Consider the following 16,758-nt stretch of genomic DNA (forward strand, 5'->3'; position numbering starts at 1 on the left):
TTCACACCACCGGGACAGGTTCAGCTCGGCTGGCTTTTGTGCTGCTAGAGCAGTGCGAGCTGGTGCTGGGCAAGATAGTCTTAACTCACAGGTGCCGTGTTTCTGCCCGGTGTGGCCAGAGATTCTCACTTGTACCAGCAGATCCATCTGTCAACTTGCTTTCACCACAGGAGAAAGGCGTTTGGGCATTGAGCGGGCTTGGTCCTTTCCACCAGACCAGGTCCTGTATTTATGTTGATAGCCAGGATATGAAAGGGCACGGAAATCTTTGCTTGGAGGCTTTGCCAGTCTTGACTTACATCCAAAGTGTCTCCCAGGGTCGCAAGGATGCGATGGGGAGTGAGGACCACCGGCGGGTTTGCATGCAGGACTGCAGACTGGCTGATGCTGTCCGGAGCTCCGGGACCCACCTCCAGCTGAACCAGAGCAACCGGGGAGTTGTCCCGAGCGGAACAAATACATGGAGCAGGGTTCAAAGGAGAAGACCAGACCTACCACCGGAAAATCCAAGGTACATTGTCCATCACCCTTCATGCATCCTTTTCTTTGACCTGTCTTGATACCCTCTGGGGTTTTCTAACCCTGCACCCACCCCCACAAAAAAATCCCAAACAAAATTGTTTGGGAATTGGAGTGTTTGTAGTGAATTTGTTAGCTGGGAAAAAACAACGCCCAAAGACACGGGATGATGATAGGTCTGGCAGTCGAATAAATTCCTGTCTAGTGGTCAAGTGTAAAGATAAACCACGGTAATAAACTACCAGAATATAATCGAATGGCTGTAGCTCTGCAGTAGATCTGATGTGAAAGTGGTTTCAGTAAATGGTCAGATAGATGCCCTCACATCCTATCCAGATGGGAGTTATGATTTATTTGAAAATCTATATATTTAAAGTGGATAATGTATCATCAAAAAGGCATAGAAGACTGGAGGACAATGCACCTTGGCATGCTGGCAAGTCTCCTGGCACTAAATTGTCCTTTTTTTGCTAGACCCATTTAAAAGGGTGAATAAGATTGCAAATGGAAACTTAAGCAGCTTAAGCTAATCCTGGTTTATTTCTCGATTCTCTAATTTCTGCCTTAACAGGACACAACTACTTTAGCCTTAGTAGTAAAGGAAATGGTAGCTCAGAATTCAGGCTATGCTGGAGGTGTCCCATAGTTTCCTCTAATTTCAGGAGGACTGGTGAATCTAGCAAAGCTAATTTTAAGTCACCATCTCTAATCTGGTCTTCAACAACTTGCGTGCCTTGGAGTTTTGTTCATCCTGAGATCCTGTATGTGGGATCACAGTGAGGGGTGGGGAGCAGCAGCCCCAGGAGTGTGGCAAGACCTCTGGGGGGGGAGGTGTGTGGCCACATGCCCCCTTGAATGTGTGGGAGAACGCTACACCTTGACCCATGCCATGTAACGTAACGTCTCTGTCCTGCCAGTTGCAGTTTCTGCCTCTTGCTGCTGCTCCATCACGCATCACCATGAGGGCAGCTGCTCCCTAGGGAACGGGGTGCTGGGAGCAGGGGGGGTCCCACCACCTCCAAGTGGGGTGGGCAGGGTTGGCCCAGAGGTCATGGCCAGGCTCAGCTGAGAGTCCAGATCATCAGGTAAGCTCACGGTGGTGAGGCAGGTCAGGGGTCAAGCTGGGAAGTCAGTCTGCAGCTTGGGATTGGGACCTGCTGAGGGTGGCCAGGGTCAGGCACAGCCAGCAGTCACTGGGCTGGCCCATGGTGATGGGACAGGGTGGAGGCCAAGGTGGGAATTGGTCTGTGGTCAGTGTAGATCAGCCAGGCATGGCACGTCTGCAGCTGAGTTGGAGACTTGCTACAGCGTAGCTCAGGACCAGGAGGGAAGGTCCAGAGCTGAGCTGAAATGGGGCTCCTGGGCTATGGGCAGGGAGTGGATGTACACCACAGGTGAGGTGGGTCAGGGCCACTAGAACAGTGTTCTCAGGTCCTTGAGAAGCTCAGCCTGTTGAGTTGGGCAATGCTCCTTGTCCAGGCTCCTGCTATCTCCACAAGTTCCTTGCTGGAGAGTCCCTGTGGCTCCTGAAGCAAGACGGCATGGGCCAGCTACAGAATCCCTTCTCCCGTGCAAAAACACCCCACAAAACAATGAAAACCAAACATGAGATCAGTTTGTAAAAAAATTTAATGGTGAAATATTGACAATGCAATAGCCAGGTGTGAATGGCAGAGGCGGTTTGCACAGTTATGTGGAATGCTGACAGGGTGGGTGATGGACTCAACAATGGCACGTTCCTGGTCCGAGTCCTGCTCTGGGTTAATGGTGAAGGAGGGACCAGAAGCCTCAGCAAAGTGCAGAATTCAAAAGACTGAGGCAAGTGTGCAGTGCAGGAGAACAGGAGCTGCCAGACTCCCAGGAGAGCCCCTGAGCTGAGCCTTCGCTCCTGCTGGCGCTTGGCACAGATAAACTGCCAGAGTCCTGCTAACCACGAGGCAGCTCTGCCTGTGGGGATTCAGGCTTCCCTAGGATGTGCAGCAAGGCAGAATTTAGCCCCTTGTAGCATAGAGCACGTAGGCACAAAGCACAGGAGGATCTAGACTAGTTTTTGTCTGATTTTCTGCCTGGTCTCCATGTGTTAGCTTCATTGCTGATCACCGTGACAGCGATACCTATGGTCTTGCCATGAGGCAAGCTTTTACAGCCAGCCACATACCCAAGGTACCGCTGGAATCCAGGGGCTACCAAGGCAGGATCTTATCCACATCTTTGACCTATAGAGTTGTCGGTCTACGTGATTTGGTCACCAGAATAGTCCCTCTTCTTCCCAACTAGGTGCGATAGCTCCATAAGGAATTGACTCATGCAAGAAAGAGCTCAGTAGGCTTGAGGAAGCCCACAGATATGGTAAGGGCATGGTGGGCACCTAAAACCCACACTGCCCTGCCTGCTGCCAGAGAGAAAGAAGACAGCGTATGTCTGTGGGCTTTGCAATCACACCTCTGATGGCACGTGGACATTGGCCAAGGCTCCCCTGAGAGCTGAAGCCTGCCCCAGCCGAGGTGATGGTGCAGAAGCAACAGCAGGCCTGGCTGGGGAAGGACGCATCAGGCGATAAAAGACCACACGGCAAGCTTTTCATATAACTACCCAAAACAACATCCACAGCAAGGGACAAGGGCACTTGAAGGGCCCTTCTGGCAATCGGAAGTTCATGCTCAGCTCAGGTGTTGCAGCACGGGTACAAGAGCAAGCACGTTACACCCTTTGAGCTTTGATGCCCTGACTGAGCACAGAAGGTAGAAGAGCATCACCAGGGCTCAGGCTCTCCTCCCCCCACCAAGTGCCAATGGTTGTTACATTGATCACGCCTGCCCAGCACCGCTGCCCACCAGCCAGCGTAGGCAGGAGCCCCTGGAGACCCCGTGACCACCTTCTGCAGTGGGTGGCAAGGTCCTCACCAGTCCAGGCCCTCCTTCTGCACCGGGAGCCTCGTGCTCTTCTGGCTGTAGAACTGGGCGTACCAGCGCCGGTGCTTCTGGATGCTGGAGTCCTCTCTGACCAGCAGTGGCTTGGGGAGGTACTGTTTGTTATTCCAGATGGTTATATCCCGCTCAAACTAGGGGGAAGAGGACGGTCTCATTCAGGTGAGGAAGCCGAGGCAGCAGTTTTGTGCCAGCTACCCGCACACTAGCTGTTTTTCAGCATTTCTCCCAAATGACCACTGTGGGACTGCTTGTGCTATTCGTAATCTGTAGTGCTACAGCTGGCAGATGTTTAGCCCATCGTAGCTCCCAAACAAGAAGCCACTTTCAGCTTAGTCTGCCCCTGTCACGGGAGATGCTGGAAAAGAAATGCATGTTGTGGAGGTAGGAGCTGCTCCACCTGAGATTTTTGATCTGTTGGGTAGCTCCAGCCAGCCAGGGCTTTATAAATTTAGCATCCACATCTTAAACTCCGCTCCGACACACATGCAGTAAGATGACGGAGTTTCCCTTTGTGAAGAAGTCTCTGCAGAAATAAGTGCTGCTCGTTCACATCAGTAAGAAGCAAAACACTAAGCCAGCATTTATGGAGTGTGAGCTAGCACAGCTTGGGCTGGTTTGGGGTAGGTTTCTGGCATCTGAAAACCACCTTTTGGCAATTTCTGCTTTGGTACCAGTGAAATTCTCCCTGGCGAGACCAGTTTCCAAGCTTTGACCCATGACAGAAGGGAATGGCATGAACCCTTCTGACTGCTTGAAAGGGAGTTAGAGGGATGACAATCAGACTGACTGTGCCAGCTGATGTAACAAGGAGCAACAGCTACAGAGGGCAGGTTGAGACGTTTAAAATGGACATTGCAAATAAAACCTGATATGGGCAGAGCAATAGTGGGATCGGTCTCCAAAGGAGCTGGAGGGATGGGAGTGTTCTCCAGGGGAGGCCTTCAAGGCTGTGCTTGACCCAAGTTTGGCAATAGGCTTGCCCCAGCTGGGTTGCTGGAGACCTCCAGAGGGACCTGTCACCACTTCCATGAATCCCTGTGGTAAGGGCCTGGACACCCTCTGTCAGGAGGGGTAAGAATTGCCAAACGTCATGATCATTTAACAACAGAAGCATTTCTTGGGCACAGTTGTCACCCAAGGAGATACGATGATCTTAAAGCACCAGCCTGGGATGCAGGAGATCTGGATGCAGCTATTAGTTCCCTCGAAGACTTCCTGCAGCTTGGGAGAGGCTGCCTAATCCTTCTGCCTTAGTGCCCTATCCACAGGAGAGGGGTAGCACCTCCCTGCTACCCTCGACAGATGACCCACTGAAGGGACCCTCTTTACTAAAACTCCAGTTTAGTTCTCTGGGCTACTGAAAACGCAAGATCATAGCAAGCACTGAAAGGCTCTCACCCACGAGTGCTTTGCTCCCCCATATATCTGAGCCCACGTGGGCAACTGCCTTTCCTGCTCACATCTCCGAGCCACCAGGCTCCAGGGAATGACCTGGGGCTGCTCCTCACCAGTACGCACTCCTTACCTGTATGCACTCTGCTCTCAGGATGAACTTGGGGATTATGGCTGGTATGTTCTTCTGGTAGTAGATTTTGTGAACAACATTCTGCAGGAGAGGCTCCAGGGGAGTCACCGTCTGCAGGATGACCCCACGGCCCAGGAAAGCGTGTTCAAAGATCAGGAAAACCAGCCCTGGCCCCACCTGCAGAGCAACAGAGCAGCCTCAGGGAAAAGCCCCGGATGGTTCAGCAACTCCCACAGCTTGAGATGTCACCTAGACCATGCTTAAGCGCCCCTTTGCTCTGTCTTTTCACCAGATCATAGGCACAAAGTCAAGCTGCACCTGGGGGCCATGAGTCACAGGCTCTTTGCTGTGGCCCCATGGGAATTCATGAGGGTTTACAGTGCTTTTCTGCTCCCCAAAAGTTTAAAAGCTAATCTTGTAGGAAACGCTGCAAATTTGCACTTGGTCTTGTTCATCACTGAATTACCTTCAGGTCATGAACAGTCTTATCGGATTGTTGATGCCAGTCCAGGGCTCTGACCTCAGCAGCAGCAATTGCAATACAATACGGAGGTACTACAGCATCCCCACTCCTGCTCTGTCTTTCTCCTTTGCAGCTACCACAGTCACATCAGGTTTTAGCTGAAATCAGGTTCAGCTTTTTATCTTGCATGACATAAAGTACTTGCTCTGTGCCCTTTAACCTGCATCCAGTCAAGCAGATGCATGGTCATACACTTGGTTGTTTGAAGCAGTGCAGGTACTGCTGGATTGTTCAGCTGCTTTATTTACTACTCCTCTAACATTTGGTTGGGTACAAACTCTTTGTAAGGTTATTTTAATGTCTTTTTTCTCCTGTTCATTGATAACTGTGCTAAGTAGCACAGATCTAAAAACTGAACAGAGATACGATCAACAAGCACTTTGTGATAATTCCCTAATTACACTGAGATCTATCCCTTAATGAAAGTTTTGTATCAGGACTTGTTTTGTTTGTTTTTGTCAAAAGAAAAGAACAACTTTTGCTGTTGTTCTGGGTTTGTAATACGGGAGTAGGTCAAATGCCTTCAAAACTCTACTAGAACGAGGTTACTAGTTTTATCAGGCAAACTTAGCATTTCATCAAAAAAAAACCCACAACCAAAAATAAAAGTGAGACGATCTAGTCCCCACTGATGCGTGGCGTTATTTCTGTTTTCCTACAGTTCTTTATGAGTCTGTGTCAGCTATTTTATTATCTCATTCAGGACCAATCTTGGGCTACTAAACACTCTGTTTCCAATTGCCTTTCCCAGGCATTTTCACTGTGGACCGAAAAGGTCCACACTTTATTGCAAAGAGCTGTGACCATGTGGTGGGAAGGTCCCTCAGGATTGTCACCAGTGTCTTCTGAGGTACCAGCTTGTTTTTTTCTAGTTATTCCATGGGCACAGCAGCCCTTACGAACCCCCAGTTTCCCCTGTGCTGCCCGGCTGTGGAGCAGCCCCAGTGCCACTGTGTGGTTTTTGGCCCGTGTGTCTGACGCCCTTGGTAGGAAAGGCAAGGACTCAGCCTTCTGGCTGGCAAAGCCCTTCAGCTCAGGGTGCTGGTCACCAGCATGGGACATACCTGCCGGACTGAAACCGTCAAATCCAGCAAGGAGATGTGCTTCCCGAAGATGGTTGCCTTGTGCTGGAGCAGCAGCCGGGAGCAATGCTCGCTGGGCTCTGGCTCTGCCTGCCACTCCGCCTGCAGGGGTGGAGAAGGATCAGTGGCACTGGGGTGGTGACAAGAGCTGGCTGTGACAACCATCTATAGGTGAGCACAGATGAGGGAACGCAGCTAAAACCCTCACAGATACAGAAGAGACCGGACCTGAGGATGGGGGGATGCAGCAGAGGGGGTGAGGTGGGACTGGTGCTTTGGGGCAGAAAGGGGGCCTGGGTTGAAAGGCTTCGACCCCTGCCTGGTGGCTGAGGGGAGTCAGGCTCTTACCTTCCAGATGTGCTTCATAAAAGCCCACACCTTGGCCCGTATGTATCTCAGATCAGATCCACCCAGAACAGCTGGTCCATGGAGAAAAAACAGGTGAGCCACATCAGCCGCATTCTCGGGGATCTCCTGCCATGGGGGAACAATTTGCCGTCGGCGGGAGCTAATGGGGGTGTGAGCTGCCTGTACATAACAGCAGCATCGCAACGGCACCGGTGTGACTGCAGCAGTGACGGCAGCACAGCCAGGGCACAGCCGTGATGCTCGCAGGGGCCTGACACAGCAAGAGGCAACCAAGTGCATGGGAGAAGAGGCCTCGGCACAGACCGACCCGGGACCAGCTCTTAACTCATGCACAGGAATAATTTAAACATGGCGCTCAGAAAATTCAGAGTTCATTTTAAGCTCGCAGAAGGCCATGCGTGTTAACTCCTGCAGCTGCACAAGCTGCGACACCACATAATTCCCCTCGACCCCGTAATAATTGCAAGGAATAAAGCCTGTTTGTGCTCCTAGACTAGTTTTCACATACTTTAAACCTGTAAACACCACCAGCTTGCCCACAATATGTCACTTTTCGAGAAGTTTTAACTGTGTTCTTACTCAAATACACCAGCTTTCCACCAGCTCAGCAAGCAGCACAGGCTGACCCCAGTATAAACCTATGTACTGTGGCTTGCACTAAAAAGCAGACATGAAATATTACCGTCAGGTCATCAATCTCCCACATTCTCCCCGCTGCTCACAACTCCTCTGCGCACTCCCTGAGCTGTATCTCCCATGTCTCATGCACCTTCTTCATTTCTTCTCCCAATTCTCCAACCCTTTCTAGCCCCATCCATCGCGGTTTTGTCAGTAGGCGGGTGCTGCCTTCTGAGAGAGGTGCACTCTAGATTAAGGGTCATTTTTGTTCGCTGATTTTTATGAACAGAAATGTTCTGCTCAATGGCAAGCCTAGAAAATATCTCCCAAGGACCTCCAGGGACTGCCCAGTCTCCAAACTGCTGCTGTCTCCCATCACTCTCCTGGAGGACCCTCCACCGGCGGCCGCCCCACACCCCTCAAGGTCCACGGCTGTGGCCCCTTCTGTACAGCGCCACAAACTGTTCCCCTTTTCTGGGCTCATTTCTACTGGGAAGCGATGGAGGCAACAGCCGTTTTGTTCTCTGTGGCAAGTCTGTCACCATATGATGGTGATTGTGAAGATGAACAGCAAAATAACTGTGTGTTTCCCTTCCAGTGATTGATGAAAAGCCTCCTGACACTAAGTGCTGCAATTCTTAAAGAATCCTTTTTTTTTAAATTACACCAGTTATGAGTCAAAGCAAATTAACAGGTCCCTTTTAAGTACCCAGAACATCTGTTCTCTACTGGAGAAGCTCATGATCAGTGTTTGGGGAACATATGCCACATTCTGGATACATGGTGCAGGGGGGTATTTCTAGGTCTGGGATCTGCCAGCAGCAGCGATGACACTGAGCACAGGCAGGGCCTGGTCCATTGGGAGGGGATGTCCCTGGGTGGGTTAACTGGGAGGGGATGTCCCTGAACTAGACTACAGGAGAGGACCCAGGCGTGGCTGTGGAGGGACTGGGCTCCCTACCTGGATGTGCGCATCAACAAAGTGCTCCGTCTGCCCACGGAACACCCACTCTCTGGTGGTGATCTCCTGCTGCTCGGGCACTGCCCACGTTGGACCAACTCCTTCACAGTGGTACCAGACCATCAGCATCCCATTCACCTCGCAGGACGGCCAGGTCCGGACCCTCGCAAAATCTGGCACTGCGGAGGGCAGAAAGGAATCTGTTAAAAGTGGCACCTCCAAGGATGACGCTGGCACCAGGGGTTACCTCCTCCTGAACCATGGCTCAGAGATGCCTTCATGGGATAGAGATTCTGGTAGCACAGACTCTCCGGTGACACTTTTCCAGCTTTCAGGCTGCTGAAGGAGGACAACAGCTTCTGAAGATCACAGAAGAGAGTTTTCTTAAATCAGTTGTATTTCACTTGAGTGTTTTGCATGAGGTTTTTAGGGAAAAAACATGGCTGGATGCTTTACAGACTCATTCACTAGGCTTAAAGCTGCTCAAATAAGTGAACGTGTGCTGTATCCATGGACCCTCCTCAAGTTTCAATGAGCTAAAAGGAGATGCTTTTAGTTACAGATGTGCAGAGAGTAGAAGCCATCTCTACATCTCAAGTTCAAATCATTGTCTGTTACAATACTGCACTATCTATCGTGTGTTGCTTTAAGAATAGATCTGTACTCTTTCCAGTGAAACTAATTTTGGCATTTATATTTACCCAATTGTCAGAAAACATAGCTTCTACTGGCCTGGAAGGCTTTTCTCTTCATTACTTTTTTTCTAATTTGCAAACAAGTACAGAGGATAGCACTGCCTTATTATTCAGCCTTGCACAGTCACATGGGAGGTGCAATAACAGGAGGAATTATGTTCCCTTTCAGTCAACGAATATCAGAGGGGGCAGGAGGAAACCATCACTGCAATTCCCAATTGAAAAAATCTGGTGCTTTGGGTGGAATGCATCTCATCAAATTCTAAAGAGGGTTTCACCTACCCCCCACAGAGAATCACAGAATCTTTTAGGCTGAAAAAGACCTTTAAGATCATAGAGTCCAACTGTTAACCCAGGACGGCCGAGCCCACCACTCAACCATGCCCCTAAGCACCACATCTACACATCTTTTAAACACCTCCAGGGATGGTGATTCCACCACCTCCCTAGACAGCCTGTTCCAATGCTCGACAACCCTTTCAGTGCAGAATTTTTTCCTAATATCTGATCTAAACCTCCCCTGGTGCAACTTGAGGCTGTTTCCTCTTGTCCTGTCGCTTGTTACCTGGGGGAAGAGACCGACCCCCCCTGCCTACAGCCCCTGTCAGGGAGCTGCAGAGAGCCAGAAGGTCCCCCCTGAGCCCCCTCCCCTCCAGGCTGAACACACCCAGTTCCCCCAGCCACCCCCCATCAGCCTGGTGCTCCAGCCCCCTCCCCAGCTGCATCAAGCACCACACCGTGTTGGTCCCCTGCAAGCCCAGTGCTGGAGGAGCTGCTCATCCCAGCTCTCCAAAATCCCCCTCTGTCAAAGTGACCTGCACGAGCACAGATGGCTTTTAAATCTGTTTAAATCAACCTGACCCATTTGGGCTGTATGGGAGCAGGGCAGCTGCCTGCAGTTTCGGGTTTTTTAGTAACTACAGATAACAATGCCTCTGAATACAGCCATTTCAGATGAAACAATGCATCTTGGCAAGCATTTGCCTATGTCCAGAATATTCGTTCTGATTTTGTGATGAAACGCATCATCGCTCATTACTTGGAACCAAATTTTCATCTGAATGCAGTTCCTGACTGGGTATGCATGGGGGAAAAAAAAAACAAACCAGTATTAATCTTTTTTTCTGAAAATTGCACACACACAGAAAAGGCATTGTTCTTTGGTGAGATCTATAAGTTGTTTACCTTACCTGTATAGATTGAATGTTTCTGTCACTTTGGGAAGAATAGTCTGTTCAGTAGACTGACTTTTGCTGCTAATCAAAAGCTGTTTCATTGCTATCCCAATCAATCCCAATCAAAGAAAGCTGAACTTCTCAGGAAAATAACTAAGAAGCACAAGCCAAAGCAAAACTTGAGGTAAGTCTGTTTGCTGGTTTCAGCCACATCTAGAATTGGTGATTTAAACTAATCAGTGCAGCCAGATCAAGTAATTGTTACATGTGAACTGTAAGTAGGATATTCTTCCTACACAGTCAACGCAAACCATATCTAAAAGGTAGGTTATGTGAAGAGCTTTCCTGGATTCCAACCAAAAGTTCCCTTCAAGCCTTAGAAGGAGAAAAAATTGCCATTGAGAGACTATTTCATCCTGCTAATGTGACAGATTTAAGCACTGATGTGGTATAAACTGTCACTATGGAGTACAGGATCATTTCTGAAACCCAAGAGCTTCTGAGGATCCACCCCTGCTGGTGCAACACACGACTCAGACTTAAAAAAAAAAAAAAAAAGTATCTTCTTTTACACCCTGCTTGCTGAATGCAGGAGCTGTAGGACTGACAGAACCAAACAGGGTGGTTCTTTAATTAGGCTGAAATCCCAGTTATCATCTCACATAGGAAAGGGCACTGCAGCGTTACGCCCCAACACTGACAACCCAGGAGGAAAATAAGGGTGCTGCATGAAATAGGGGAGCAGAATGGAGGGTGAGTTATTGTAAAGACAACTTTTCCTTAACGAAGTAGCTTTTAACAAGGACACATGGGGCACAACCATTTTGGCAGCTGCTTTCTGCGGGTGTGGGGGATGTTCACCTTTTCCAGCATATGGGATGCTGATGCATTTTCCATCTTCTCCTTGAAACCGCCAGCCGTGGAACGGGCATTCGATGCAATTGCCCACGACGCGCCCGCCGGCAGCGAGGCTGGCCCCGAGGTGAGGGCAGTAAGTGTCGACCACGTAGGCTTGGCCATCCTGGGTGCGAAACACAGCGAGATGTTCTCCTGCAGAAATAGGAGTTCATGGAGCTGTAAAAACAACATCCCCAGGTGATGGGGGTCAGGCGAGACACACAGTGCTCGGCCCCTTCTAAACAGGCGACACTGACTGGTGCTTTTACCCACCGTGGCAGGCATCTGCCTGTGTCAAGACATGCAAAAAGATCTTGCTAAAAATTAATACTGGAGGGTTTCTTCCCTTTCGAGCAGAGTATCAGTGGCAGGACAGGAATAGGGTTGCTCTGGAGAGGTTGTTTAACCACGAGATGGCACCAGGCAGCTGCCAGAGCTGGTGCTGCTGCCCAGGCTGCGGGCAGGGGGGCAAGGCAGGCTGCAGGCAGGAGGCATCTGCTGGCTGCCAAAAGGGCCATGCAAAATCGGCCTGGCAGCTGCTGGAGCAAGAGTCCAGGGTGTGCTGGCTGCCCGGGTTTAAAAGACACCCCAGAGCAGCAAGCCAGTCCATCACACCCTGCGTTTCGTGTTTTTCAGGCAGCACGTTGGCACCCTGCAGAGCCGGGCAGCTGCCCAGTGTCCCAAGGGATCTGCTGTAGCACAGAAAGGTCCATGCTGAAGGACATTGCCTTGCTCCAGGCAGGAGGAGCATAGTTTCTCCTGGCCACCTCTAAACCCTCATGGCTTTGACCCTCAGCCCTGGTTTTTAAGCTCTCAGAGGCCGTTTCAGCCGCAGGATAAAAGGTGCCTTCACAAAAATGTTTAAAGATTTAGGATGCTTCCCCTGCTTAGGGAGAGGTACACAGAGAGCAGCAACCGCTGCATTTAAGGGGAGCTCCATTTCCATCCCTTTGCCCAAGAGGTGTAGAGGAGAGCGCACAGGCTCAAACATTTCAGGAATCTCTGGTAATGATAGCTGGAAGGAGAAGCCCTTTGTCTGTTTGCTCTTGAACTCTGAGCACCCTCCACGCAGCAGCTCAGCAGCAAATCCCTTCCTCAGGCAGCATGGCCTGGTACCAGGACACCTCCTTGGGAAAAGGGAGTTTTCTGGAGAAGCGAGGGGAAGCCCCTGACTCTGCCCTGCTCCATGCAGGGAGCCGAGGCGCTGCTGGGGTGGCTGGGGCTGCATTGCCCTGGCACTCAGGCTTGCTTTCCCCCACTCCTGGGCCTGATTCCTTGTGCTCCCTGAAGCAATGTGAGGTTTTTCCTGCTGGGATCTGTCCCTGCCCAGCTCTAGGATCGCCCTCTCCCTCTCCACCCCCAGGGTGACACCAGGTTAGGTGAGCAAAGACTTATGAAGATGGAGAGAGGCACAATATCTGGGCTATAGCCACATGGCACTGCTCCACCCAGCTGTGCAAGGCAACCACAGCTGGATGGCATGCCACAGCTCTTTTAACTAAATGCTCATCCTGGAGGGATTGAATAGGTTCCAGGTGCTTTCCTGGCCTGGCATAGACTGCTCCAAGGGTGCTGTGGCACTGCAGACCTGCCAGCACCTGCATCCCTGCCAGCACCTCAGAGGAGAGGGGCTGCTCACGGCTGGCCTGAGCTGGAAGTGAAGCCAGACCTGCTCCAGTGTCCCCTCGTCCTGGTTGGAAGGGGCCACAGCTGGTCAGGGAGTGCAGAAGCACTTGAGTGCTGTTAGCACCAATGTGGCCACTGAGTTACAGGCCAGGTCCTCTCTACTATACTGTGCTTCCAGCTATGCGTATCTCTATTCATATTTCATCAGCCTGTGAAATCTGATCATTAATGCAGTTGCTGTAACTTAAAGCTCACCTAGTGAGAAAGAAGACCAAACTAAACTCTGAGAGCCAAGTTCTGTCTGTATTTTCCCAGACAGCCATGCTGATGACAAGTGACACAGCGTGAGTTATCCCACCCAAACCCACTTTCCTTGATCAAAGTCTTGCAGTCTGAGCAAAGAAAAGAAAATCCTACAAACCTGCCCAGCCTTCGAGCCTAGGAAGGATTATTTCTGGTGTCTGGCAGAGATGAGTTGTACTCCAGCACCTGGAGATCCCTCCTCACCCAGGACACCTGGCTGTGTTGTCCCTGCAGTCTTTCTGGAAGGCTCCCACACAGCTGCTGGCAGCAGGTACAGGGGAGTAGAGGCACCAGAGTTGCAGGTCCTTCCCCCTGCCCCAGGTAACAGGGATCCATTCTGAAACATCAGCATTTTCTTCTGCCTCTAACCTGCCTCTCTACCCAACCCGAGGCTCAGGGCAAAAGGGGGAAGGCAGGGAAAGTGTTTCTGCCTGTTGCTGGAGGTGTTGCAAGCTCACCAGGAGCAGCTTCAGTGTAGCAACACAGAGGAGCAACCTCGGATGGGTCACACCAGAGTCTGGAGCCTAGGAGGTCCCAGCCACATGCCCCCGGGAGCAGCCCTGCAGCCTGGTGCTTTGCCCACCAAAGTTTTAAGAGAGTTTTACTCCAAGAAGATCTCACCACTAGGGTTTTCCTTCACACAGGCAGCCTGGAGCAATCCTGCCTTGATGATCTGAAGCAGTGCCCATGGCCAGACCCTTGCTGGACTGTCCAAAAACCTCACTGAGGACTCTTGAGTGAGTTCTGCTTTTGCTTCCAGACTTCGCACTCTGGAGCCTGCAGAACCAGAGGAAAAGCTGATCTTTGCTCTGGCTTGCACATCAAATCTGATGTCTCTCCACCTGGGAGGACAGTACCCTGCCCTAAGACATGCTGAAAAACTGTTGCAGGTGAATACTGGAGCATTAACAGCCACACACTGATGTTTTCCTATTAAATTACCCTATTTCTTTTGTGGAAAACAAGCAGCAGTTGTAGCAAGAATAGCACATGGGACATGAGACCCAAGGCCCCTGTGCAATTCTGGGCACTTGTCTGGGAACACAGAGTCTGGGAGAGAGCAGCTCACAGGACCTGCTCTGGGGCTTCCCTGCAGCAAGCACCCAAACAGCAGTGCCGCCTGGTGCCCCACAGACCACAGCAGCCTCACACCACTTCCGCAATGCGGGACAGAACGTGGCGCTCCTGCGTGCTCAGTGCCGTGTTTTGGAAGGTGTCTTACCCCAAAGGATGAGTCTTGCAGGGACTGAGCCAAGCAATTTTCATCCTTTCGTCTCCTCTGGCTTGCTGCCTCTGGAATAGGGCTGTATTTCCAGGCTATGCTCAGACTCCAAAATAAACTAGACACCCACAAACCTGGAGGCTGCAGGTTGTTTAACTGTCTTCTTCCCTGGTAATCTTCTTGGCACCTATGCACTACTGTTAGTCTGCCACTAGAAGTGATTTTACCTGCTCATTTCAGCCAGACCTAGAGGACTGGGTGCCAGGAACCAGGCTTCAGGCAGGCAACCAAGGGACCTGTAACAGACGGGGGGGGGGGGGGGGGGGGGGGGACGACACACACGGACTCTCCAGGACAGCTATATTGGATTACATAGGTCCCGTTAACCAAAAAACCCCAACAAACCCAAACAACTCAACAGAAGAGGGTGGCTCTGGAAAACAGAAACCCTCACACACCTTCACCACTAAATCGGAGGGTTTTCCATGCAGAAACATCACTTCTGATGAGAAAGGCACCAGCACAAGTCCAAAGCCATCTTCAAGGCAAAAGGACCCTGGGTAAGCACAGCACCCCTCTGGATGTGGTGGTGAGGCCCCATCCCGATCTCCCCAGGGCATGGGGAGCTGCAGGCAGCAATGCCTGGGAGGAGAGCACAGGCAGGGAGATGCTGCGGTGCCGGAGCAAGAAGCCCAGAGAGGGGTGCCCTGCCCACTCCCGGAGAGCCTGTGCCGTGATGTCCCCAGTGCCCCAGAAATGCCTGTGCAAAAGCCCAGCCTGTGACACCCTTGGTGCCCCTATGTGGGTGCTGGCTCAGCTGCCCTGAAAGGGATGCCCAGGCAGAGTTTTCCCGGTGCTGGAGCAGAGCCCCCAGGCAGGGGTGCCATGCGCACTGGCAGGGAGCCCAGACAGGAATACTGCTGGGCCCCCCCATGGGCACCAGCCGGGATGCCCCAGTGCCTCAGCAGGGTACCCAGGCTGAGGTGCTTCAGCGCCCTGGCAAGGATATCCATGTGAATGTCCCAGTGCCTCAATGGGGATGTCTGGGCGGGGATGTGCCTGTGCCCCAGCAAGGATGCCCGGGCAGCGATGTGCCGGTGCACACCTTGATGCCTCAGCAGGGGTGACCGGGCAGGGATGGCCGTGGGGAGGCAGGGATGCCCGGCGGGGGTCGGGGTGCGGCGGCTGGCACTCACCGAGCAGTGCGAGGCTGCGGACGGCGCCGCGGGGCAGCTGCGCGGAGTCGAGCAGGCGGTACCAGCCGTTGGGGTACGGCGGCGGCAGCGCCCCGGGCCGGCGGGGGGGGCGAGCAGCCCGGCCGCGGCTCAGCCGGGGGGCCGGCAGGTAGCCCACCTGCCCGGGGCCGCGCCGCAGCGCCAGCGGCCGGGAGCAGCCCAGCAGCAGCAGCAGGACGAGGAGGAAGAAGATGAAGAGCGGCGCCCCACACCCCAGCGCCCCATGCCCCGGCACCCCCAGCAGCAGTGCCCCGCCGCACCAGCCGCCCTCCATAGCGCGCCCGGCCCCGGCCCCGCCGCTGCCCCTTATAGCGCGGCGGCCCCGCCCGGGGAGGTGCCGGCGGGAGGGATGCAGCAATTAAAACAGGAAAGAACTTGAAAACCAGAGGGTGTTAATCAACACTTGCAAACAGTAAGCGAGACATGGCCTTGGGAGAAGGAATAAACACATTAAATACAGCAAGCTAAGAAATGACAGGCTCAAGGAGAACCAAATGCTTAATAAGACCAAACAAAATTACTTGACCTGTGTGTGAACAGTCCTAATTAGCGCACTAAAAGATCCACCCTCGAGTAAAGTAAAGCCCCTGCTACCAAAGCCCATCCCCACAGAATATGCTGTGATAGATACAGAAGGAAGAAATTATAAGATAGGATGATTTTACCATAAGATAAGGTGATAAGAAGGCGTGCTGTGCCTTTAAATGGAGACGAAGCTTGTAAGAACCAGTGAAAATTAAGTGCGGCTAATGCTAATTGCAAACAAATGTTCAAGGTGTATCAAGTGTTTTGCCATGTGTTGAAAGCTGTGCTGGCTCTGTGGATTTACCACCTCGCACCCACCTCTGTGCAGGACCCAGTAAATAAATATCTGGGCTCTGTGTGTGGCTTGGCTCTCGGGCACTGTCTGGCGAACCCAGAGCTGGGATAACAGGCTGGGGAGGGTGGGACCCCTACCCCGGGGACCCCCTGGGCATCCCTGGCTGCTCCCCAGAGCACAGCGGGTCCCCTCTGCTTGGCCCTGGAGCTGCAACCCAGCACAGCCCCACGCTCAGCAGAGGGGGTCAGGGGGTGAGGG

The 16,758-nt window shown here is 52.0% G+C and overlaps 1 protein-coding gene across 1 annotated transcript; it reads right to left on the reverse strand.

The window, feature by feature from the left end:
• Positions 1–1,928: 1,928 nt before the first annotated feature.
• LOC119153542 (cholesterol 7-desaturase-like) lies at positions 1,929–16,460 on the reverse strand (the record flags this gene model as incomplete). The annotated part of the gene is made up of 8 exons (XM_037400138.1): positions 1,929–3,580; positions 4,975–5,151; positions 6,562–6,681; positions 6,928–7,053; positions 8,528–8,706; positions 11,259–11,447; positions 15,642–15,835; positions 16,273–16,460. Coding segments are annotated over 8 exons (1,335 nt in total), but the record flags the coding sequence as incomplete, so codon positions are not given.
• Positions 16,461–16,758: the final 298 nt, after the last annotated feature.

Source organism: Falco rusticolus, chromosome 9 (assembly GCF_015220075.1).
Source record: "Falco rusticolus isolate bFalRus1 chromosome 9, bFalRus1.pri, whole genome shotgun sequence".
Classification (NCBI taxonomy): Eukaryota; Metazoa; Chordata; class Aves; order Falconiformes; family Falconidae; genus Falco; species Falco rusticolus.